The 27,000-nt window shown below is 36.1% G+C and overlaps 1 protein-coding gene across 1 annotated transcript; it reads left to right on the top strand.

Moving 5' to 3' along the window:
- Nucleotides 1–7,605: 7,605 nt before the first annotated feature.
- Nucleotides 7,606–10,600, top strand: LOC106884511 (uncharacterized). The gene is made up of 2 exons (XM_014935931.2): nucleotides 7,606–7,960; nucleotides 8,454–10,600. Exons 1-2 carry the CDS (start codon nucleotides 7,658–7,660, stop codon nucleotides 8,748–8,750), a joined length of 600 nt encoding a protein of 199 aa, XP_014791417.1. The 5' UTR covers nucleotides 7,606–7,657; the 3' UTR covers nucleotides 8,751–10,600.
- The last annotated feature ends 16,400 nt before the right edge of the window (nucleotides 10,601–27,000 follow it).

Raw genomic sequence — 27,000 nt, 5'->3', positions numbered from 1 at the left:
TTTTGACTGTGGCCATGCTGGAGCACCGCCTTTAGTCGAGCAAATCGACTCCAGGACTTATTCTTTGGAAGCCTAGTACTTATTCTATCGGTCTCTTTTGCCGGACCGCTAAGTTACAGGGACATAAACACACCAGCATCGGTTGTCAAGCGATGTTGGGGGGGACAAACAGACATACAAACACATACACACATACATATATATATACATATATATGACAGGCTTCTTTCAGTTTCCGTCTACCAAATCCACTCACAAGGCTTTGGTCGGCCCGAGGCTATAGTAGAAGACACTTGCCCAAGATGCCATGCAGTGGGACTGAACCCGGGACCATGTGGTTGGTAAGCAAGCTACTTACCGCACAGCCACTCCTTTTTTTTTTCAAAATGGTAGTATGTTATTTGAGGGAGATTTGGCTCAAAGTTTCATTTAGTTGTTGTGTAGCTCGCCATCAGCTCTGACTGAGCAGACCTATGATCATCAGTAAATTGATGGCTGTCTGAAAGAAAATCTTGGTAGATGAGAATTTTCAGTGGCTTGACAGTCCAGGAAGAATGGATGCTTAAGTGTTATAGTTAGTTCAGGGCTTGGGAGGAAAGATACACAATGTGTAATGAGAGGAGAGGGAACAACAACTGTGTTTTAACCCATTACCTCCCATAATTCTATTAACTGGAATTTTTTTTATGAAACTTTGATTTCTAGCATAAAACAGCCTTAGAAACATGCTGGAATGATCAAAATAACATTTTAAATAGAAATAAGCGAGATATTGGGTGAAAAATTAGCAAACCTCATTTGAATATCAGAGAAATATACCTAGTAGATTTAACAAAAAGGTTAGATATGTGTAAATATTGACAGATAATTATGAAATTTGTAATTTTTAAGTGATCTCATATGAGATCACTGGTAGGTAATGGGTTAAGTGGACTTGGGTTGATGTGGTATATAGATATCAAGCTCTAAAGAAGCAGTGACTGTTGTGGTAGCAGTAGAAGAGAAAGAATGAGGAGATAACACACTAGTATGCTAGAAATTATAGTATGTTGGTAAAGTGAGTCCTTGTCAATCAACCTGAGCATCTTCTTTTAGATGAAACATAGGCGTATGAGTGGCTGTGTGGTAAGTAGCTTGCTTACCAACCACAAGGTTCCAGGTTTAGTCCCACTGCGTGGCATCTTGGGCAAGTGTCTTCTACTCTAGCCTCGGGCTGACCAAGGCCTTGTGAGTGGATTTGGTAGACGGGAACTGAAAGAAGCCTGTCGTATATATATATATATATATATATATATATGTGTGTGTATTTGTGTTTGTCCCCCCCCCCCACAACATCGCTTGACAAGCAATGGTGGTGTGTTTACATCCTCGTAACTTAGCAGTTCAGCAAAAGGGTCTGATAGAATAAGTACTAGGCTTACAAATAATAAGTCCTGGGGTCGATTTGCTCGATTAAAGGTGGTGCTCCAGTATGACTACAGTTAAATGACTGAAACAAGTAAAAGAGTATAGGACACTTTTGTTTTTATAACAACATCCCTATTACAGATATGAAGACTATATTTCATTGTGGGTCTCATTTGAGCTTTGTAAAGAGCCAGCAAATAAACAGAGCTGAATTATTTTCTGGTCTGAAAGAGGAAAACCTTGTGTCTTAACCACACAACCATGAGATCTTCCTTTGTATAACATAGTTTGGTGTGAAGCAAGGGTGATTTGGCTACTATTTCTAGCTGGTCAAGAGACTTACTTCATAATGTAGTTGTTTAACTCTAATAGGATGAATGTTCACATCAGTTCGACCAGGATAACCTTGACATGCCACATTCAGTTTATTTTCATCATAAATTTTATATTCAATAGTTTTATTTTTATTGTAATCATTTCCACTGCATAATCATGTGCAATTTTGTGTATGCATGCATTGATCTGTTTCATTTTCGTATTTTGGCTAATGTATTAAAAATTACATAATATGTATACAGTGCCTGGTAGCAGTGTTTCTCTGGCTGTTGCAACCATGTTTAAAAATCTTGTGGTTTTGCTTATATAATTGCTTGCATGATTTTTTTTTAAACACTCCCAAGACACCTATTACTATGGGGAATGTTTCTGTTATCAAAACCTCATAATCTCATTATCTCTATTTGCAGGTTGTTATAGTTGGATAATTTCTTGATTTCATTCAGAGATAAATTGTTAACATTATTATTGGGTGAATTCACAGAGGTCCATCAGATAATATGCCTTGCAGTATTTGTTCTGGCTTCTTACATTTCTGAAATTCAAATCCCTTCATGATCAACCTTGCCTTTCATCCTTTGGAAGTTGATGAAATAAAGTACCAGTCTAATACTGGGTTGATAGTATTGACTAATTCCCATTCCTCCAAATTGCTAGCTTTGTACTTAACTTAGGAACCAATACTGTTATTATTATTATTATTGGGTGGCACATAAAATACACCATTTTGAGCGTGGCCGTTGCCAGTACCGTCTGACTGGCCTTCGTAGGATTTTCGAGCGAGATCGTTGCCAGTGCCCCTGGACTGGCTCTTGTGCGGGTGGCACATAAAATACACCATTTTGAGCATGGCCGTTGCCAGTACTGCCTGACTGGCCTTCGTGCGGGTGACACGTAAAAGCACCCACTACACTCTCTGAGTGGTTGGCGTTAGAAAGGGCATCCAGCTGTAGAAACTGCCAAATCAGATTGGAGCCTGGTGTTGCCATCCGGTTTCACCAGTCCTCAGTCAAATCGTCCAACACATGCTAGCATGGAAAGTGGACGTTAAACGATGATGATGATGATTATTATTATTTGAACAGTGAGCTGGATGATTCATTAGAGCAGACACCATGCCTTATCACATTTCTTTCATCCTTTTACATTCTGAGTTCAAATCCCACTGAGGTCAGTTTTACCTTTCATCCCTCCTGGGTCAATAAAATAGAGAACCACTCAAATACTCAGGTAGCTGATGTCAACTAATTCCTTCCTCACAAAAGTTGCTGGCTTTGCACCAAAATTTGAAACCACTATTGTTGTTATTTGTTGTTTAACAGCAACTTTGCGGGAGAATTTTACAAGGTGTGAGCTTTCTGTAATTAGTGGATTAAGGTAGCATTCTTCATTAAGATTTCAACGATTCTGTAGAGAATTTGTGCAGTTCCGAACAACTCTGTTTTTTGTTAATGCTTTATCTTCACATTTACCCCTATCTTTCCAATCCAGTTTGTAAGCTTCATACTTAAAAGTACCCAAGGCCCCAACAACATCAGATATAGCATTTGCCTTCTTCAGTGACCATACTTTTTATTTCCCACTTTCAATCATCGCATCCAGTCTGCTTCTCTTTCTCCCATATTATTGTTGTTGTTATTATTGTTGTAATTATATTTTATTAACCCTTTCATTTTCAGATTATCATATCAAATGTCAAACTCATTTATTCAAACAATTTGAATTAATCATATATTATCTCAACATCAAAATTTATGATAGATTAAAAATTATTTATTTTTAGAAGGTCATTGAAGGGTAGGTGTGAGAGACCAAATCTAGCCAGTGTGGGTAGAATATTTGGGCTGATTATGGTTGGTTGAAATGCTAAAGGATTGAGATAGCAAGCTGGCCAACCTGTTTGTGCTTTAGACAAACTGCTTAGCAGCATTTCTTCTGACTCTCTATGCTCTTGGTTCAAATTCCACTTTGCCTTTCATCCTTTTGGGGTTGATAAAGTACCAGTTGAGAAACAGGATTGAAGTATCAACTTATTTCCACCCCTCAAAATTGCTGGCATTGTGCCAGAATTCAAAACCATCATTATAATTGTTATTATTTCATCATCTGACACAAGATCCCTTCCTCCAATGTCCCCTCCCCTCTCAAAATTCCTTGTCTTACAAGTTACTTGGTGACCCTGCCAGAGCTGGTGCCACATAAAAAGCGTCCAGTCCACACTGTAATGTTATTGGCATTTAGAAAACCATACCAAAACTGACCTCTCCTGTGCTGGTGCCATGTAAAAAGCACTCAGTCCACGCTGCAAAGTAGTTGATGTTAGAAAGGGCAACTTGCCATAAAAACCCAGCTAAAACAGATACAAGAGCCTAGGGCAGTCTTCTACCTGGCCGACTCCCGTCAAACTATCTAACCCATGCCTGCATGGAATGTGAACATTAGACAATGATGATGATAATAATGATGTGAGTTTTTCTTTTCTAATTCCAATGGAGTTGAGAAAATAAAAGCAAGACATTAAGATCGTAGCTATTGGTTATATTCGTTTCCCAGAAATATGTAGCCCTGTGTCAAATTAAAGAATTCACTATCATAATATCATCAGGTTTTATCTTTGAGGAAGATTATTCTATTTGTCTACAGGAAGATCTGTTGCCTTAATTCTTTCATAATTAGTTACTTTTATCATTTTCTGCTGTTTTGTAATCATTTTTCTTAGGCTTGTTTATGTTTTTTTTTATTCTTCTTTTATTCCTGTTTCCTATTTTGGACAGCTTTTCATTATTTGTATTTTACAAGGTTTCTTTTTTTATTATTTTTATAGTCTGCTTGTTTATTCTTATGTTCTTCTATAAAATTCAACTATTTCATTCTGATGTTATATATATATACTTATACGTGTGTGTGTGTGTGTGTGTGTGTGTGTGTGTGTGTGTGTGTGTGTGTGTGTGTGTGTGTGTGTGTGTGTGTGTGTGTGTGTGTGTGTGTATATATATATATATATATAGACACATTTCTGTTTTCAGTTTATGTTTGTATCTCCTTACATAAGCTAATTTGTTAGGTTTCAGATATCATGTAGATTATTCTTCTATCACGGATTATATGTATGTGTTGTGCTAGTGTTGCTTCTTTTCTCTGTTTTTCATTAAAGTAAAGCTGCAAATATTGCTCATAGTAGTATGCAAATGTATTGAGATCACCTACACTTGTTGCTGTGTTTGTCTTGTTGCTATGTTTGTTATTTAACCCTGGCTGAGCTCTGTGTCAGTAAGATTGTGATCAAAACATTCCAGCCATGACTATGCCTCTTATTTTCAGACATTGTATTTAGGACTAAACTGTCTAGTGTGTCCTTTTTTTTTTATATATAAAAATAATAAAGTTTCTTTGAGCAAGAATTGGTATCTATTTCTATCAGGTCAAGACAAATGAAATTTCATCATTTGCTCATCATCATCATTGTTGTCATTTTTATCATCATGACATGTTCACTTCCCATGCTGGTATGGATCATAAAGGTTATCATGACCCAATTCAGTTCTTATTTGAAATCACTGCTCTTCTAAACAGACTGGAGAACCCACTTCTTGCTCATCATCATCATCATCATCATCGTTTAACGTCCGCTTTCCATGCTAGCATGGGTTGGACGATTTGACTGAGGACTGGTGAAACCGGATGGCAACACCAGGCTCCAGTCTGATTTGGCAGAGTTTCTACAGCTGGATGCCCTTCCTAACGCCAACCACTCAGAGAGTGTAGTGGGTGCTTTTACGTGTCACCCGCACGAAAACGGCCACGCTCGAAATGGTGTCTTTTATGTGCCACCCGCACAAGCCAGTCCAGGGGCACTGGCAACGATCTCGCTCGAAAATCCTACAGGAGCCAGTCAGGCGGTACTGGCAACGGCCACGCTCAAAATGGTGCATCTCATGTGCCACCCGCACAAGAACCAGTCCAGGGGCACTGGCAACGATCTTACTTGGCTTGCCGGGTCTTCTCACGCACATTTTGATTTTTGGTATAGTTTGTATGCCTGGTTTTCCCTTCTTGATACCATCCAGTTCAAAAGGTTGTATGTGGTACATTTTATAGCAGAGAAGCTGTCTTATCAAGGACAAGACCAAAAAGACTTTCTTAACCCTGTGGTGTTTTTGAGAAGTGAAATTGTGCATGAAAATAAGTAAAACAAATAATTTTTCTCCTCTTAGATATATCAGCTTAATTTGATCTGAAAACCACACTGTACATTATATAGTTCAATAAATTGCTACATGAAATACCAGGCCATAGTAAAACCATGTCACAGTTGTTCTTTAGTTTTTTGTTTTTGAAGCCATTATGGCTAAGACTATGTTAGTGGTGACTTTAAAATACATGCGTGGGATGGAACCAGTTCACTGTAGAGCTGTTCTAGTTCCTAGGAGACTGCTAGAAGTGATTGCTAACCCTGCACAAAATTTGGGTGCTTGTGAATTAGCTGATGCTGCCACTATTATAGCTTGAATATGTTGTTGTTATTGTTGTTGTGCTTGCCCAAATAGAAGTTCATTGTTGCAGTTCGAAGTGACTGAATAGATTTAACTTAAATTGATATTTGATCTGAAACTTCCAGGAAGAGCCAGGTCATGAGGACTGAGCCTCAGGAAAATTTTGTTGAACAATTATCTGTGTTCCATTCAGAATATCGTTCTTGTGTTGTAAATACTGCTTTATTCAAACTTAGCTTGAATAGGTGTTAAAAAAAAAAAAAAAGAAATCATTATTCTGTGTATGTGTGTGTGTGGTTTTTATTGTTTAGCTCTTGGTCAGTCGTATAGTCAAAAGCATTCCAACTGTTTATGTGTTTACTTCAGACATAGTATATCTAAGATTACATTTTGCAATGTGTCGTTTCTTTTTTAAGATAGTAGGATGTCGTTTGAGAGAGATTTGGCTGCTATTTCTAACACCTTGAATAACCACAATCTTTCATGACGGACTAGTTTTGGTGACTGTCTTTACTTGGCTTTCTAAGCACAACATTGACTGCATCTGTCTATTTTGTTGATGTTTAGCTTTTGGTCAACCCTGGGACACCTATGTTCAGAGGTGTCCCAACTATGACCATCCCATCTAAGACAACATTTCCAATATGTCCTGCTTTTCTAAGTTGGTATGGTAGGATTCGAGGTCAGTTTAAGTTGCTATTTCCACCAAGTCAAGTGATTACTTAGCAGCTCTCATTGACTTAACTGTGCATACCTTATCGAAAAAGTATTCTTGTATGACTGCTTCCTGGTCATGAAATGGTTAAGAAGTAAAATTTCTTACTCTGACAAAAATCCAAAAGAAGTAGAACCTTGCAACATACACCAAACATAAAAACTGACATGAGAAATATTGATTTATTTTTGACATGACATAAGGAAGTAGATTTTACAGGGGGAGAGGAGAAATAGGATGCTTCTGGCTTTCTCTAAACATTAATGGTGTAAGTGAAGTGATGTGGCTTCGGTCACAAATCAATTCCAGGTTGTGAGTTTGGCTTGCCAGATAGTTCTTTAGATGTCACTGCTGGGATATAATAAATATTAGTTCGTTTTGACGAGTTACCAGACTCCTCCATAGATTTATGAGAGAAAAAGTGGGACATATTGATGCTCATACCTTTTTTGAATGTCAGTAGAGCTCTAAGTGAAATATCTTCGGCTGGGAATTGAAACAGTTATGGTGTCAGTTTATCCAGAGTTTTTCTCTTGTGTTCTGTGCTGCTTACTACATACTGATATAACAGATTTTGAAAAAAAAAAAAAAAATGAAAAAAGTATTGTGATATTTATGGCTTCCTGCTGTCTGTGAATGATATAAGGAATTATATTTCTGAATTGCTTTTCTCTATTATTTCCTCAGCAAAACACTGCAGTCTGTGATGCCAGTAGCAACTCTATTGATGGCTGTTGATGTTGTACAGTTTGACTTTGCTGGATTAGGCTCTAAAGTTGTCCTTCTGCTGACCCCCGAACTGCTGTTTGTTTATGATTGTGAAGAAGACATGTCTCTTCAGACATTTGCCCTTGCTGAGATAGAGTGTCCTGCTGCCACCAACTTGCGTGGCAATAGTTCAGCAGCAGCTGGTGCTATTGCTGCTACTACTAGTATGGAAGACTTAGAGGAGGACTCTTGTGTCCTTTCCTTTGTATGGCAAGATCAGACAAAACAGATGAGCTTCAAGGTAACTCTTTACTCTCTCTTTTACTTGTTTCAGTCATTTGACTGTGGTCATGCTGGAGCACCACCTTTAGTCGAGTAAATCGACCCTAGTACTTATTCTATCGGTCTCTTTTGCCGAACCACTAATTTACGGGGACGTAAATACCAGCATCGGTTGTCAAGCGATGTTAGGGGGACAAACACAGATACACATATATACGACAGGCTTCTTTCAGTTTCCGTCTACCAAATCCACTCACAAGGCTTTGGTTGGCCCGAGGCTATAGTAGAAGGCAGTGGGACTGAACCCGGAAGCAAGCTACTTACCACACAGCCACTCCTACGCCTAACTGTTTTATTGTTTTATAATATTGCATTCAAAAGCCTTTTCACACATATTGCATTTATATGTTGACTTGATATCAGCTTTGTATTCTCTTTATATAAGTCATAATTTTGACTCCCTTTTATTATGAAATGTTTAATTCTCTCTCTCTGTGTCCCTTTGTTTTCAGGATCAACACCCAAACAAAGACCGAGTGACAGCCTTCCTTGATAGCACACCAGGTTTCATTCCTTTGCCAGGACTTAGCAGTGACACTGTTGATAATGGAGCTGGTTGTAGTGTTGACAGTGGTGCTGGTGGTACTGTAGTATGTGATCATCAGTCTAGCAGCATTGCTTCAAGCCCAACACAATCAACAGCAGCTCCTTATTTTGAGTTTAGGGTTGAGCCACACTATAGAGAAACTTTTTTGACTTTATTTCAGATGGCAAAGAATAGGTTAGTTGGACGGGGTTTCCTCTTGTGATTTTCTCTGGAGAATGAGATGCAAAACACTTTATACAATATCAGAAGGACTGATAAATTTGATACTGCACAATATATATATATATATTTACTGAATTGGATACATTTAACTCTCTGATGTTGGTATTGGTTTTAATGTGACTGCTTGTGACATAGGCAGATATAACACTCTCTACTTGAAAGGAAACGGTTTCTGTTGTTGTGTGTGTCTTCTATGATTGCTCTGTTCTTTCAGTGATTGGATACATCTCTATATCCACATGAAAATTAAATGCAGTATGCGTGGAAAATGGTCATCTTCTTTTGAACTTGATGGATGGAAAAAGATATTTAACATGGAGTGTGTTTCTGTTATTTCTGTCTTTCGTTATCTGTTGAGTACAGTCAACAAACCGTGTTTGTATGTATGTGTGTACACATGCACATGTATCTATATACACACACTTCCCTTGTGGGATTATCTTATTACTTTGGTCATAACCATAGTAACCATGGTTACTAGTATTGTTATTTGAATTATTTGTTGATGTTGTTACTGCTTGAGTGACATCAGATCCTATCCTATCAACAAGTGTTGTATAAATGTTTATAACAACTGTTATGTTAGTAGTTGACAGATGTTAAAGTCGGTTGGACTGACAACTGCTGTACTAACCAAACATTGATTGTTACATTTATATTTACTATTTTTTTGTTTTAATTTCAATATTGTTATCAACTGTTTATCTAGTTTATCCAGAAATGATTAAACATCTGTAAGAGATGCTCTTTCTCATCGTGTCACACCTACTTTGACCAGTTGTAGTGAAATCTGCTACGGGTTATCAGCATTTGTTTGTCACAAGTGATAAACATCTATAACAGTTGCTTATTGTTTATGGTGTCACTCAAATACTATCAACCAACAAGCAGATCTTTCACAGTTGCTCACTGCCTGTGTCACACTAGTTGTAACCATCAACCTCCAGAAACGTCCATTGTGGTTGCTGAAATTTCTGCAACAGAACCAACTGAGACAGTGAAGTACTAGAATAAATACCTTCTTTAGATCCAACCCTCCAGTTTGTTAGCAGCTCGTGGGTTCAAATCTTATTATGTCTCTGTAGGATCACTAAAATAAGTACCAATAAAATTACAAGTGTCTTGGTTGTAATCATTCTTCTACAAAAATTGTATCTCAGTTCGACAGCTATAACAAGGCTTTATTTAACACATATGTCACATCTATTGCAATTATAAAAATGTCAAAAGCTGTGGCATGTTTTGTAGAAAATAATCCTTCTGCTATATTTCTCTCCTGTTAACAACTGCCATGTTTACTGTTTTGTTGTATTCACTGCAGTATGAATAATCCTTGATGTGGTTGATACTATTTTTTTTTTGTGCATTTACTGCCATCTACAAAGAGTAACAACACTTGAGTGTACTTTAGTTTTACAACAACAGTGACACCTGTAACTCACCTTATTCATTCGTGCTCTTCCCTCCAACCCCTATCCAGATTCTTACTGACCAGGATTTATGGTGGTGGGTGGCTCAAGTTTTCCTAAACTTTTTTTTTATCTAAATATTTTTATTTAATAAAACATAAACATTTAAAATAGTCATGTGGAAAGGATGTATCATAATTTAAAACAAAAATTTTATGATGAATCTGAGTATTAAAAAGTTATTAACACATTCATTATTTTTTCTTCTTACATATCACATCTGGTCAATTTTTACTAGTCCTGATCCTTAAACATAAATTTGCTCCCTCCACTTCAAGTCCAGTTTGCTCATCAGCATTGTATAGATAATCTTCTAATATCAAGAATAAAATTACAGCTAATTTCCTTACACTCACAATAATGTTTCTTTTTCTCTTTTGTGTTGGTATTATTATCATTGTTGTTTTTTTCCAACCAAATAGTCATACTCAGAGTAGGACATATAAATGTATGTGATCTGGTGTTGGCCTGCTTGGTAATGTCACTCAAAGGCCTCAGGTCACTAGACACAGATGTAGTCACCATTAGAAAGACTAGGATTTCTGGGAAGTGTGCACCACATCTTATAGTTAACATGAACTGAGTGACAATGATGGTAATGTTATTTCAAAAGGGCGTGTGCCTCAAACTACAGCCAATCTTCCTGAGTTCATCTAATAAGATTGTGGTGCTGGATGTGAACAACAGCAAAGACAGTGCCTTTAGACTAGCTGCTGTCAGTGCTCTGACAGTGGCAGGACAGCTAGGTTTCAAGTGCCTCAGACCATTCTTTCAAGCATCCTACTCTCTAATTGTAGTTGATGACTAGGAAGGTATTTTAGATGCATATTTAAATAATCTTGGGTTTGAAAATAGGGTGTAAAAACCTCTCATATCTACTCAGGCAGTTCACATGATATAAGCATAGCGTAGCTGCATTTGGTCAAACTAATAGGGTATTTGTTAGGTCAGTGGATAGAGGTAATTTATTCACAATTTAAACTGGTTAGCTACACAGACTGCAAATTTATGATTTGTATGGTCAATTTAGTTGTAATGCATAGACAGAGAACAGGTTGTTGGGAGCTGAATGCATCATTCCTGGTGTGCAAAGCTTTTAATGACTGAGTTAATGAATTAATAAAGTGGTAGTTGATGGATTAATCATCAGTATCCAGTTGCGGGTTGCTCTGAAGCGAATGTTTATAATTAGATGAAAAGGATTTAGCAGAAAAAGTAGTGATAAAGAAAAAAATATTAGAGAAGAACTAGTGAATAAATTAGAAGAAATGATTAGGTGAGGTCTTGTGACCAACATGCTAGTGATGAGACTAATTCTCAGTCATCTCTTTAATGCAGAACCTACACTTTACATTATCAGAGCTATGTAATGTGTTCTAAGAGGCAAAGGAAAGAAAGCAATCCAATAGGCTTGAGTGGCAGAAGTGCTGAGAGGTAATAAAGCCCCAATTTAATCTTTGATAAATTCAGACATATCCATTTTACTCAGCTCCATGCAACTGGGTGCAGCTTTCTTGCTGCAATTTGTTTAGTAGCTTGGAGTGAGCAGTGAACCTTTGTGCCTTTTTCATCAACCTGCTGTAAGCCATGATGGAGGGTGTGTGTGTGTAATAAATAAATAAATATATATATATATATATATATAAGTCAGTAAATAGTGGGTTTGTGTTAACCGCACGTGGAGAAATAATAGGAAAATGAAAAATAAGGCAGAATGCTAAACTGGAAGCATATTTTAATAAAGATTTCTAACCGGCTTTCATTGCGTAGCATATTTTCAAGAAGGAGAATGAAAATTTTTTTTACAAAGAAGTACAAAATGAAGAAAATAATATATAAAAAATATATATAAAAAAATAAATATACCAATACATTATATTGTCTTTGAGCTTTTGAAGTTCAATGGTAGTTCATGTATATAATGGTTGGAAAAATAAGGATGCATGAGAATTGAGAGTTGTGTTAGGTTTAAAAAAAGGGTTAAAAGTTTGTGTTGAGCAGGAAGTGTGGTGTCAAAACAGGAAGTGTGTGTAAGGGGAGACAAATGTTTTTAGTTGGACTCCAACTAAAAACTCTCAATTCTCATGCATCCTTATTTTTCCAACCATTATATACATGAACTACCATTGAACTTCAAAAGCTCAAAGACAATATAATGTATTGGTATATTCATTTTTTTATATATTATTTTCTTCATTTTGTACTTCATTGTAGAAAACATTTTCATTCTCCTTGAAAATTTGCTTCGCAATGAAAGCCGGTTAGAAATCTTTATTAAAATATGCTTCCAGTTTAGCATTCTGCCTTATTTTTCATTTTCCTATATATATATATATATATATATAGATATATTGAAGTGGATATATTTAACTCTTTGGTGCTGGTATTGGTTTAGTGTGACTGCTTGTGGCAGTTGCTGTTGTGTATCTTTTATTATAACTCTATTCTTTCAGTGATTGGATACAACTCTGTAGCCACATGAAAACCAAATGCTGTTTGTGTGAAAGATTATCTTCTTTGATCATGGTGAATGGAGAAAAAATTTCAAAGTTTGAGAAATTTTCTATCTTATTATTTTTATGTCCTTCATTATCAGTTGTGTTTTTGTATGGTTGGTGGTTAGGGATTGTGTGGTGCTGATCACCTGAGCTGGATAGTCTGCTCAAAGAGCTTTACATATACATGCTAGACTCGTTCACCAAAGTCTTGGCAGACATTTTCTATAACTGGCAGCCAAACTGAATAAATTTCCAATTGTTTCGAGCTTAGAACAACGGGAATATAGTTAATAATATGAAGTCTGTAGATCTGTTGAATGCAGAATTAAAAATTTTTGGGAATGTGCTTGGAAAGAGGTTGGGGCTTATCTCCAGTAGTGAAATTAGAAAAGCACAGATTTGTGTGATCCCAAGCAGGTCTATCTAGAACAGCCTCCAACTCATGTGATACACTGTAATGAAGTTGGGTAACAAGCTTGACTTCAATAAGGGTTTGGTCTATTTGGATCAATTGAAAGCTTTTGATAAGGTCAATTATTCTAACTTGAAGAAACAGTCTTTAGACTTTCCAGCAGGATTCTCGAACATAACCAACAAAGACTGGATATTGTCCAGCTATCTCAGTTTTGGTCTACCCCTAGGTCTTTTGCTGATTGACTTTGCTTGAAGAATTCATTCCTGAGACATTCTGATCGCATGTTTGTAGTATGTGGAGAAGTAGTGGCTCAACCTGAAGAGACTCTCTGATCTCCAAACTAAGCACCCTATCAAGAACATTACTTCATAGATCCTTCAGAGGAACCCCATTTCAGCCACTTGTATTTGCAATTGTACTCATTTAGTCATTACCCAACATTAATGGCCATAGGTGAAGATAGGCACAAAAACTGAAATGTTGATAGCAATTTTGGTTTTTTTACCAGTCTTTCTTCTTCTGAGGATCATATGCTGGTGCTGTTGCATTACTATGCCAGAACTTGCAATTCTTGCATCCAATTCATCCTCCTACCTCCCATCACTTGTGAATATAATCCTGAGATAGTTAAACTTCTCCATTTGTTTCAGTGATATTCCATTAACATGCAGAGTGCACATTGGGAAAACATTCTTGAGAGGAACAATGTCTCATACTTCAAAACACTAATTCTCATCCCTGCCTTTCAGCCTTTGACAGTAAAGCCATTCAGTGCATGCTAGAGACCATCTTCTGATGAGTCAAGAAGCACCATATCATCTGCAAATATCAGCTGATCCTACACCCACTGATTAGGATGCCACTCCGACAACAGCTGCCACATGTTAATCCAGTTCATAAAAACTATGGAAATGAGAGGTGACAATACACAACTTTACTGATATCCAACACCCATGTTGAAAGGTTTCGACTGAGCACTACCCAAACACAAATAAAGACAACAGAGTAATGAGGTTAGTTGGAGAGGTTGGGAAGGTGAAAGAGGAGAGTGAAATACAGTATCTGAATAAATCAGGGGAAGCTAAACAAAGTTAAGAGAAGTTAATAGAAGTCAAAAACACTTATGAACAAGACAGGAGATGATGAAAAAGTAAAAATTGAGAAAAGGAAAAAGTGTGAATGTAATTGACTCACTAACTTCCCTAAAATTGCTGGCCTTGTGCCAAAATTTTAACGTATTATTATTATTACAAAAGGATTGACATAACTCCTCACAAAGGTAAATAGACAATACAAACAGCACTCTTTGTATTGTCTATTATTATTATTATTATTGAGTGAGAAGTCCAGTATACCCATCATGACTACCCATCTGATAAGGGTACACCAGGCACATGTATCACAACCATATGTGTGCGACATGGTGAACCTTCCAGCTGGGGCCAGTTAGAATTTTCTTCAGGTCGAGTAGCCCACCCCACTCAAAAGGTCCTTGAATAAGGGTTGTTTAAGGATGTTGAACAAAACACCCATGTTTCCAGAGGTGAATTATCCAAACACCAAAGAATTCCCCTCAACACATGGCTATGATGCTCCCCATTTACTTCTGCTTGTGATCAGAGATGCACATAACATCAGCCACAAAGGGACATGCTCAACCGGTCAAGATCAAACAATTGATAAGCAAATCTGTAACCCATCTTTTATACCAAGACAAAACAATGTACATGATAACATTTCCAATCAGTTAAGATCAGAAGCCATGAGAGCTACTGCCTGGTAAAGGCTTGAGTTGGCATGCTAAACAAAATGCTTAGTGGCATTTTGTCTGTCCTTATGTTCTGAATTCAAATTCTGCCAAGGTTAACTTTGCCTTTCATGTTTTTTAGGATTGAAGAAGGAAGTACCAGTTGACCATTGAGGTTGACGTCAACAACTGGCTCCCTCTAAAAAAAATTCAAGCTTTGTGCCTGTAGTAGAAAGGATTATTATTATTATTACTACTACTACTACTACTACTACTACTATTATTATTATGATATTGATTTTATTTTCACTGTGTTGTATGTTTTAGGTTTGTTTTCCTTGATAGCTAATTATAACTAATAATCCAAAAGTTGAAGGTTAAAATATTTTAAATATTTTGGCTTTTCTGAACAAACAATATTTTGGAAATGTTCCAAGCTTATGTCCAGTTTTAGCTTTCCTGTAAATTTCACTAATAATTCTTAGTTTACTATTTATTTCTGAATGTTACTTTTTCCCCAGTATTTTCATTCACCAATCTTTTTCACTCTTTCCTTCTTTATTTACATCTCTTTGTACACCAGCCATTGATGTCTTTCTTTAATGCCTCTTCTAATTTCTCAAACTAGGTTTCCATTCTTTACTTTCCGTTTCCCTATATTGTCTCTTGGAACAGATTGCTGAAATTCTTTTCCTCTTTTTCATCATACTGTCAGTATGGCGGTGTTTTTACGCACAAAGACGTTGGATGTGGAAATGTCTATAAGATTTTAATACGCTAATAGATTATAATACTTTTCAAGTTGTGTTCACACTCTAGCTGCTAGAATCCCTACAGCTTCCAATGAATAATTTGTATAACATTGTTATCCAATTTCTCCTTACTTTAAGCTAGCTTTTTACATCAGAAAATATTGTGGAGGGGGGAAAAAAAATAAGCATATTCAGTAGGATTTAGTTGTTTTGTGTATGTAGAACTTGATCTAATTTATTCAAAGATATTGCTTTTTATGCTGAACAGATCAAAGCTTCAGACTCACATTTGAGGTTACATTTCCTTAACCATTGATTCAATCTTCTCTACGCCTCCTCTAACACACATCTCTGCATCAACTGCAAGTCCCTTTGCTCACCTAAATATTCTATACTCTTTTAGTCATGGTTTTATACACCACTTCTCCATTATTTTTTCAAATCAATGATGAATTTTTATTTTCTCAATAACTAGTTCTAAGCAATTCTTTACCAAACCAAACATTACTTTTTTTCTTCTCTTTTTCTCCCTGCAGCCTCCGTATCTAATCAGACCTTTTTCTCTCACTTGTTATCAACGTTGCAACTGTTTAGCACTACTTTTCGTGTAGAATGTATCATATATTATCAATATTCTTTTCCTTTCTGGTTAAACTATTCAGGTCTTTGTTATTACATTTTAGTAACCCAGCATCATACTTTTGTAATGCAGTCACCCAGGTGTTGATTGCATTGATTTTCTCTTCTTTCTATTCATCATCATCATCATTGATGTTTTAACAATCATCTCATGATTGCTTGGATTGAACAGGTTTGCACTTGTCTTCATCTTTATTGTCTCATTCACTAAACTATTCTTCATTTCTTCCTCTGTCATTCCGTCAAGCTACACAATACCTTGGTATTTATATCCATTATTCTCAACAGATTCTGTCCATACCTTGATGGAATAAGTGCATCTCCTTAAACTCCAGTATAGATCTATAGGCTTGTAAATTTGGGGTGGGAGGAAAAAAAAACAGGAACTGCTTTTCACTAAGGTATCAAGCTCTGCCTTGCATTTCATGTATACTTTCAGATGATCTATAAATAGTTAATGAATCAAAGCTATTGATCCTATTTCAAATTAAGCATAATGCAAAGAGTATAGATGACTGGCTGTCACCATGGAATATGCCTATCCTAATAGTAATGTTTTTAAAACACTTTCTGTTTGTCTTACTCTTTCTCTCATTTCCACTTTTAATCAATCTGTGACAAGTTAATCACCAAAATTTAATATGATGATTGAACCCATTGGTGTTGCAGTTATCACATTGATAGTTTGTGTTCTCTAGTTCACCCCTGTACACAGCAAATCCTTCAAACTTTCTCCCTCTACAGGTATTTATCCAAAAATATACAAATGTATAATTGCTCCATTTAAGAAACAAAACTGCTTCTACCCTTTAATTGGTCTCTTCCTGTCATATCTAAGATGTTAGTGATCATAAATGGGTACTACCCACTATACCCTTTGTGTCTTTTTCTCTTTGATTACCAGAATAATTTTCACAGAGCCAGCCTCTCTGGAGACCTTGTTTTATCATATGCTAGCACCAGCAAAGCTTTTGACTTTTTCTGACATGAAAATAACCCTGTGGTTTCTCCAACCTAATTTATTGTTTAGAAGCTCCCTGATAAGATGATCCATTGTAATGTATGTAAGTAGAACTCATTTCTTCAATTGGTCTGACCCCTCTCTCCCTTTGCTCTCTCTATCTACCAATCAGTTCGTTGGTGCCTCAGAGTACATACTCATCCACCTACTCACTGTTACTTCCAACCATATTCACAATAAAATTGATAGCACTTATATGTCAAGATCCCTATTCTTCTCTCTGTGCACTCTGACATACTTGATGCTCATATACACATTTATGTTCTTGACTGCATTTAAGAGATAGACCTTATAATTGATAGACAAACCTTCACTTACAAACTTTCTGAAACCTTTATTCCTCTATGTGGCTGGGCTCTCTCTCTGCCTCATCAATACATTAAGCAACTTTATACTATCTACTTCAACCCATGTAATGTGCTTGCTTTTCATCTCTGAATATTCCTTAAATTTCCAACTCAAAACTTACCAAGTCTCACCTTCTCACATTCAGCAAGATTAAAGCACTGAATTATTTATTTTTGGTCAGAAGCACAGTTACTTATGAAGATGTGCTTATTGATAATACAGTTAACTTTAATAGACACAGTTTACCTGTAATACAGGAAGTTCCCAAGGCGGTGAGCAGGCAGAAATGTTAGCATGCTGGGCGAAATGCTTAGTGGTATTTCGTCTGTCTTTACATTCTGAGTTCAAATTCTGCCGAGGTCGACTTTGCTTTTCATCCTTTCGGGGTCGATATATTAAGAACCAGTTGCATACTAGAGTCAATCTGATCAACTGGCCCTCTCCCCCAAAATTTCAGGCCTTGTTCCTAGAAAAGAATATATGAAGTTCCTAATCTATTGCTGGAGAATAAGTGTTAGAGAGGGTAGCTATTAATCAACCATTCCAATAAAATACTATCTTGTACTAATTTGAAAAATTGGACATGAAATGATAAAACAGATTTTAACAGTTAATTTTTGACATTAATAACTAAAGCCCTGGACAATATGCCTCTAGAATTCCTTTCTTGCACATGTTTTTCCTGTAGGCCTGCCAACTTGCATCTGTTCAAGAGAAACGTTATCTGTATTGATCTGACCAGTTTTGGAAGGCTTGTGAAGGCCTCGGGTACAGTCCCACCCTTTAGACTTAAGCAAACCAAACTAAACCAAATCAGACCAAATCAAACCAACAGAAAATGTTTTGCCAGTAATTAAAGAATTCAGAGATGCCATTCACATGGCAAAAAAAGCTAGTGTTACCATATTTAATTACGGAGCATTAAACTACTAACTAGAAATGAATATGCAAAGAGAGATGGGGGGGAGATACAAAAATATTAGTAATCAATGACTAATAGTATTTTCAATTATCTTTTTCCTCACTCCACATTTAGTCCTAGTTTGCTTTTTAATATGTTATGCATAAATTAAATATGCTAGAACTATCTTACTATTTCTGTTTATAGTTTTTGTTTGCAATAATGATTGAAGACTTAAATGCTGAGATCATGATAGGAATATCATGCACTATTTTGCCAGTTATATATTCAATGAAAATCATCGGTCCTATATGAATGAACCCTCTTATTTGTAAGGTTGCTGTTGCATTATCTACTATGATTGAAACACAATAAATGTACTCCTGGCCCAGGGTTTAATGTAGGGATGGAGGGTGCCTGCAATGATTAGAAAAAATGAAAACAAACTGTCATTATCTTCATTATCATTCTAATATTTACTTTCCTATGCTGGCATGGATCAGACAGAGTTTGTTGAAGCAGATTTTCTACAAATGATAGCCATTCTTGTCACAAACCCTCACCTATTCATTTGTTTCCAAGTAAGGTGATAGGTGATATTTCCCCATGAGCCATACATGTTTTCATGCAAGATTGAAAATAAATGATGTATGTATGATGGTATTACTTCTTTACAACGTCAAAATGAGGAGGCACACACATATATAGAACACACACGCACATATATATATATACAAGAGTTAACGAATGGAGTAGATAAAATTCGGGCTACATGTTTCATAGTGAGTGGAACCTCGGAAGTGGTAAATATCTAAGTGAGATGCATACTGTAGGCTACTCTTCAGGCCAAAGAGATCTTGATTAAATAAAGTTGTTGCTTCTACTGCAACAACGATGATATCCTCTTCTCCATCATCATCATAGTTTAAAACTCGATGATAAGAACACACAGGAAGTTACCTTTAAAAACATACAACATATTTTATGTAATTTCAGAAACAATTGTTTGATTATATATTAGATAAATCAAAGATGTCATTATCATAAAAAACCATAGGGAACTTAGTGTTAATACGTTTAATGTATAAACCATTAAAATGCTAGCTAGAAATATATGTTTGAGGGAAGGACAAAAAAGAAAGAAAAAAGACTAAGTAAATGATTAATACAGTTTATATTTACATTTTTTTTGTCTTCTCGCTCCTAAAATATTAAAGGGAATATGATACATTGGCTAAAGTAATTCAAGACAAGCTATGCTTGAAATGTAAATGATTATTCTTGAAATGAATTTTCAATTATAATCTTTGCTCGAAATCAAGCAAACTAGTAGTGTCTAAAAAAAATACATTGGTAAGAAACTGTGAAGAGCAGGTTTAAAGACTGCAAATATTTTGTATTTTAGTATCTGTAAGTGTATGTTAAATCTCCCGCTCGAGTCATTACTTCTACATGGCAAATTCAGTGTTGCCATGTAAAAATAATGTTAATTCATGCGGCAGTTTTAACATACACTATTTTAGCCTCATAGTTTATCATCATGATTTCAAAGGAGATTAATAAACTAAAGAAGCATGTGGCTATTAGTGAACTAGAAACTGGAGCTGAAGGAAAGTATTGTCTGGTTCTTCAGAGATGTGAGTTAAATTTAAGAGCAAAACGTCAGAAAGAAAATGGTTTCGTACTAAGGACGCACTCATTACGTTTTCTGTAAAATATAATGTAACTATAAATTCTAAATCGTCATCATCATCATCATCATCATGTTAGGAAGCGTGTGAGAGGTGCAAAAGATATAACTCTTAGGCAGTGATGCAGTGGTCTATTTATCAATAATACTCTAGCAGCACCGTCTGTGAATTAGAAAAATGGGTGAGAACAATTTCGAAATTAGTGATGTGTGATTATGGCGATTTAGAAATCGCAGTGGAAGTAGAATTACCTTCGTTGAAACAGACAGGACACCAGTGAAGTTAAACAGACCATTCAGAAAGGTATTTAATGATTGTGAATGGGCCCCTAATTTCCCCCAAGTATATAATGGGGATACAACTGGATTGTATTGCTGGTCACTATTTCAGAATACTCAAGATTTTGAGATTGAAGCCTCTACTTTAATTTAAGCTAGAAACGTTTTATCAGCATTGTATTGTGCGAACGCAGACTGTGGGCACCTTTTAGAGAAAATGACGTACGCAAGGTCAGTACATTGGCACGTTCTTTATTATCATTTTAAAATATTGTGGTTTGACATGCATCTCTGTTCTTTTTCGCATTTCGTTCCAGTGGAACGAAATTGCCAGGAGTATGCACTCAAACGCTTTGCTGATGACGTAACGGCGTTACTAATTTCAAATAATGCATTTACTCACCAGCAAGGAAGGTGTTCGCTTTTGCCATCCATTTCACCTCGGTGATCCAGCCAATGGATCAAGGTATAATTATAGTCGGCCAAAGATTATAACAAAGGATATATATAGACAAAGTTCTTGTGATACTAGAAGACGATCTTAGGGAGAAAACACGAGGACAACACTGTCACTAATATCAATACAACCTCAAACCTGCAATATTCATTTTAACAACACCATAGAAGGCAGAGAAGTCTAACCATTCTAGCCAATGCTTGGAGCAAACTGTACAGAGTTATGATAAATGTTAAAGGGTTAGTAGTAAGGGATTATTATCGTATGGTTTAAAGAACAAGCGAAATAGATGGTCCTGATAACAAGTAATAACAGAAGAAAAATCATGGCTGAAACTCTTATAGATGATAGCAGAAATAGTAAGAATGAAGATGATGAACCATTTCAGGAGAAACTCAGACTCCCTTTTATATGTAGATCCCTTGATTACGTCATTTCATGAATTGTCAATAAAAGTTGATGTTCAGCAATATTGCCAATATTATTTAAGAACTCCTTATCCGGAAGCAATAGTAGCAAGGCAAATAACTGAATCTTGGCTCCTACTTCGAGTCAAACTGTTCCAGCAATTGTTGTCTGCTGATGATATTGATATCCCGCCTACTGTCGATTTAGTTCCTTTCAAGTTATCTCATGCTTCTACGAGAATTTTCTGATTCATAATGAACGCTACTTTTACCCCTACCCCACTTTCATCACATCAAGCTCATGTCATCTACACCACATAAATGAAAGCAATAATTTACGGTATTATGATTTAATGATTACATACTATGTTAAATAACGTTAAATCATTTACATAAGGTATTGTTAAATGATGTTATACATTTAATTTTTTATGTTTACAGTATTTCAGGTAATTTTTGTTATTGTTTATCAGTGTCCAATGTATATGATATTTCAGTATCATGTACACATACAATATTAACCCTACCATTGGTTAACTCAATCGCCAAAACATACCTACTTTCGCTGTGTATATGTGGTACAAGCGAGAGTTCATTGTAAATGTGTGTTTGTACGAATGAGAGTGTTTGTCAGTGTATCTAATAAAAGTAACTTATTAATTTACGTTTCTTTATATAAAAAAATACCAGAAGTAAACAGACTTAAAAACCATTTGATAAATCCTTTTCTCTCGAGTCCTCGACTCCTTATGAAACCGCAGGCATCGTGACATATTGCGTGTCTGTAGAGAAACAGAAGCCCCCAGTATTGAACTTGTACTTCTGTTTTTATCAACTCCGAAATGATGGAAAGACAAATCTAACTCGACGGGATTTGAATTCAGAGCCCAGTGAGCCGAAATGAATACCGCAAAGCATTTTACCTGATACTCTAACAATTTTCCAGTTCGATGATGCCGTTTTATTGATGTTTTATTTGACAGCCATCAATAAAATAAGTATTAAGTACTAGAGTCGATATAATCGACTAAAGTTCTCGAAGCTGGTTCCCTAACACAACTTAGCCGCAATGCAGAAAACGGAGGCCAGGGCCAATAAAAGAATATAGATTTAAATAATAATTTTTCTATTGTTTCTCTTTAAATTGATGTATTGTAATTTAAAATCGGCGACACGTGAACCCCACAGCAGAGTGCATATAGATTAGGAAAGTACTGGTTAGGTCCTGCTGACCTCATCGCTGAAGTAATATAGATCAATAAAGTACTAGATACATCCTATCGACATCCCTTTAAGCCTAACAGCCATCGATTATGAGATGACATTAGGCTTGGAGTGACGTAAACACGGATCAATCCAGAGAGTGGAGTTGACGGAGTTTTAATTATTGATGTCAACAGGAAGAGCCTAACTAAACTGCAAGTCTTTGATGTCAAGGAGAACAGTAGAGAATTACTTAATTGTCAGTTATGATATCAAAGATGTCTAAAGTAATTTATTGATGCACCATCTACACACATAACTACAGCTCAAATGAAGAAAACACATGCACATACTCGTTTATAGGACACATACATACTCAAATAATTTATTTATAACTATGTATAGAAGAGAGAGAGAGAGAGATGCGGACACTTTACATACACACACCTCAATATATAGACTAAAACAGCATATTCACATATGTGTGTGTGTGTGCGTATATATATATATATATATATATATATATATATATATATAAGGCTGTTAATTAGTAAGTAAATGTATAGTTATACACAAATTGTGTATGTGTGTGTGTCGAGAGATGGCGAGATAGACAAGTAAGTACATGCCTAAATACATTCAATGTACGTATTAGAAGCAGACATTGTCAGATAGAAGGAATCTGCTCATAAAAACAACACAATCACAGTCTTTTATTAAGCGCATTTCTTTGTTTTTGTAACCTTTCTTTTATTACAACTTTCACAGGTTAATTATAACTTTAATAGAAACAGAATTTAATAATGATCTATAATGGAATAAAAGGCCGCAGATAGCTAAATCGATAGAATGTCACACTACCTGCCGAAGAGTGGGTTGTTCATACCTTGTCCAAAGCGCTTCGATAAATCGATAGACAAAGCTATTAACTCTCAATGGCTCAGTGTATTTAGCTGTAAAGAGGTATCACAAAAGGACAGAAACAATCTACCACTGCAAGCAGCAGTGGTGGCGGCAGTGCAAAATTGATAAATGATTCGTTAGCTTGTAGTGCTGAGTAAGAAAAGCGGGGTAATAAATATTCTGTTAGTTTGCATTAGTGAATTTAACTCTATCAATGAGAATAGCCTCGAAGAGTTGTACTTATTTTAACTTGAAGAGGATAAAAGGTACAATTGACTTTGACGTGAACTGAACACAGAATAAGATAATTAAATAGTTTTAACAAAGCACAACATAAAAAAAAAAAAATTGTGGGTACGAGGAAGGTTGCAAAATTGGATTGTGAACAGACTGTCGCACGTGATCTTATTTAGGGACTACGATTGGTTGGGTTGCAAATTGGCGCGCTAAAGTAAGAGACAAATTCAGGACTTGGTTAGTACTTAATTTTATCGGTCTCGAAAGGCTGAAAGGCAAAGTCGGCCTTGATGGGATAAGAACTTAAACCATAAAGAGCCGGGACAAATTCCTCGAAACATTTGTCCTCCACTCTACTTATTCTCCTTAACTGAGTTGCCGCACCTCATGGTGTGTCTATAACTAAAGAAAGCTTACGGGACGTGTGAGTGCGGAGCGAGTAATTTAGACAGAAAGAATAGAAAAGGTAAAAACATAAAATATATTTCTTTGTGCACAAGGTCTCCGGTTTATAAAAGAATGAGATTGCGTGATGTGCATACATTTCTCAAAGAGGAAAGACGGAAATCGAAGCGGAGTTCTATTTATCAGTTTTTTTGTAAGGATATTTATAACATTCGCCTTTCAAGTGAATTAATATTATCCAGGTTGTTATTTGGTGTTATTCTTGCTTAACCATAGCTACGACCCATTGGTAGCTGGTCAAACGTATAGGTAGTCAACAAATTCAGCGCTCAAGTTAACCTGCGCCTTTGTCTCGTTAAGGACCGTACAAATCTAGGATACTGTTGGTGGTGTTATTTAACTCCATGTTAATCCTGATTGAGCTAACCAATGATCATATGTATACCAATCATGACCATCCATTCTTTTTTCAGGTAATGTTAATGCAGGCCACACTTTCCAAATATGTCCTTCCCTTTTTAAAGCACTAAAGTGTGATTCGAGCGTGATTTGGATGTTATTTCTAGCAGGTTGGTAGTTCTCAACCTCAGAGTTTCCTTTCACAGACTAGCGTTTTATAAACGGCCCCACCACTGAATTTGTGAAAAAAAGATTCAATCAGAAACTAATTTTACATAGTAGTTTATTATCTATATTTTCAACTATCTAAGAAAAATTACAAGACATTCTAAATATTCAACACCCCACGAGCTTCAAACGCCTCAGGAGAGTATTATCGTTCAGAAAGGCCGCACCAATAACTTTACAAGGCCTCTGAACCTGGCGTGAGAGAGAGATAGAGAGAGAGTAAAGGTGGATGATATTTTGCTTAATGGTTAAACCAGTGCTGTTAGTAAGCAACCCCTGTATAATCTGGGAGAATCCACCTACTCACACTTGTCTACTTTCCCCCTGTTTCCAATTGTAGCTACTATGAAGTGGCTATTGGAAAATGAAGCACAGTTTTTATTCAGTCTGCTTCCAACTCGTATTTCTTATTCTGCAAGCAGCAGTAATCTATGTCAAACGGTGGTGAGATAGAAACACAAAAAAATACACATAGATGGTCGTAGTCACCATTATAGATAGTGGTCCGAGGTGCATGTTGTGTGACCATCTATATCGACTCCTCATATCAGAAGGCTGAAATAATACATATAATGTGCCAGTTGGAAAAGAGAGACACAACCGAGTAGAAGGTTTGGAGAACATCTATTCATATATTTACATGCATCTGTGTGGCTTGTATTGTTGCTGTTAACCATGGTGAAGTAGTTCACAATCAGCACTATGTTAGAACGTGTGCAGTATTGCTGGTGCTGTGCACGAAGAGATATTGTTGACGACGTTGCTGAGAGACATGATGGGGTGACGAAGATGGAGGTCACTGTACTGATGTTGGACGGGTGTTGTCTGGTGTCGTCGCTGGAACAAGCCGTGTCATGTGGTCGGTGGACCTTAGAAGGTTTGGAACCAAAAGACTTTGAGACAAAGACAAGGTGAGTTTTTATAGCTAATAGTAAGCTCAAAATTGGATTGTGAACAGACTGTCGCACGTGATCTTATTTAGGGACTACGATTGGTTGGGTTGCAAATTGGCGCGCTAAAGTAAGAGACAAATTGCGCCAATACTAACCAATCAGAGAGGTGGACACAGCGGGGTCTAGACAGTGCCCAAAGGTTAGCTGTTATCTGCTACGTTCGTATGTGTGTATATATAATAAAGGAGAGAGAAAGTTCACTACAGAAATGTATAGATCGACGACGGGTTTCTTTCAGTTTCCGTCTACCAAATGCACTAAGAAGGTTTTACTCAATACAGAGCTATAGTAGAAATCACTTCCCCAAAGTGCCATGCAACCATGTGGTTGGGAAGCAAACTTCTTACCACATAGCCACACTAATAATAATAAATAAAATCTAGTAAGCAATAAGTTTTACATTTTCTTTCTAAATAACTTTAAAACAGGTTTTAAAATAGAACTTTCCATGTGATGTAAACTAGTAATTTATTACTTTTCATATTACTAAGTATGATGACAATATTTTTTGCTTAATTTTTTGCACCACGAACTCAAAACAATTGAGAACCATTGACCTAGAGACTCACCCGACGTTCGTAGCGTATCTCTTGCTCCCTAACAACCAATAGATTTTCATCACTATTCCGTACGAATCTTTATTTTCAAAAACTGTGTTTTAGAACTTCTTGCAATAGTATTAAAAATCTCTTTTCACACAAAGGCCTAATACTTTCAAAGGAATAGTTTCAATATGAAAAATTTCTCACTCCCAATATTCATATATTCAGAAAATTTGCTGAAGTGTCTTATAGTTCATAATCATCTCATTCAAGACATCAATGAATTTTGCAAAGTAAAATAAGCGACTGACTTTCGTGTATACATATTACTTCTCTGTTCTTCGATTTATAAATCATATAAGATACGATTCTCGTTAATAGCAAAACCTATGATAGATTTTATTTTGAGAATTTCAAGAAAGGGAAGAATCTATCGTTAAGGCTTCGTTTTATAATAAACATGTTGTGTAGAAAGGTTTCTATATGCTATTTCTCAACTGCATTTATCAGGAGTAAACTCTTTGATTTCTACTACATTTACTAATGTTTCCAATGATCCATTAGTTTTCACACTATTCATTATCGCCGTCTTTTCTAACACTTCCAGATGAAAATACAGTAAGGGTTATGATTCCCGATTTCCTGTTCACCCAGTTTGACTTATACTTTGAACATTGTGAATATGTAATGGATCTTGCAGGCATGAAGTGGATTCGATCCACCATAGCCAAATTTCA

The sequence above is a fragment of the Octopus bimaculoides genome, chromosome 4 (genome assembly GCF_001194135.2).
Source record: "Octopus bimaculoides isolate UCB-OBI-ISO-001 chromosome 4, ASM119413v2, whole genome shotgun sequence".
NCBI classification, from domain to species: Eukaryota; Metazoa; Mollusca; class Cephalopoda; order Octopoda; family Octopodidae; genus Octopus; species Octopus bimaculoides.
Note: the sequence above shows the minus strand (reverse complement) of the source record. Positions and strands in the feature narration are given on the sequence as shown.

What these genes read in the sequence shown, in the direction of transcription:
- LOC106884511 (XM_014935931.2), top strand. Translation starts at nt 7,658, where the DNA reads ATGCCAGTAGCAACTCTATTGATGGCTGTTGATGTTGTACAGTTTGAC. An exon ending in CAAAACAGATGAGCTTCAAG is followed by an intron (nt 7,961 to 8,453) that starts GTAACTCTTTAC and finishes CTTTGTTTTCAG; the next exon opens with GATCAACACCCAAACAAAGA.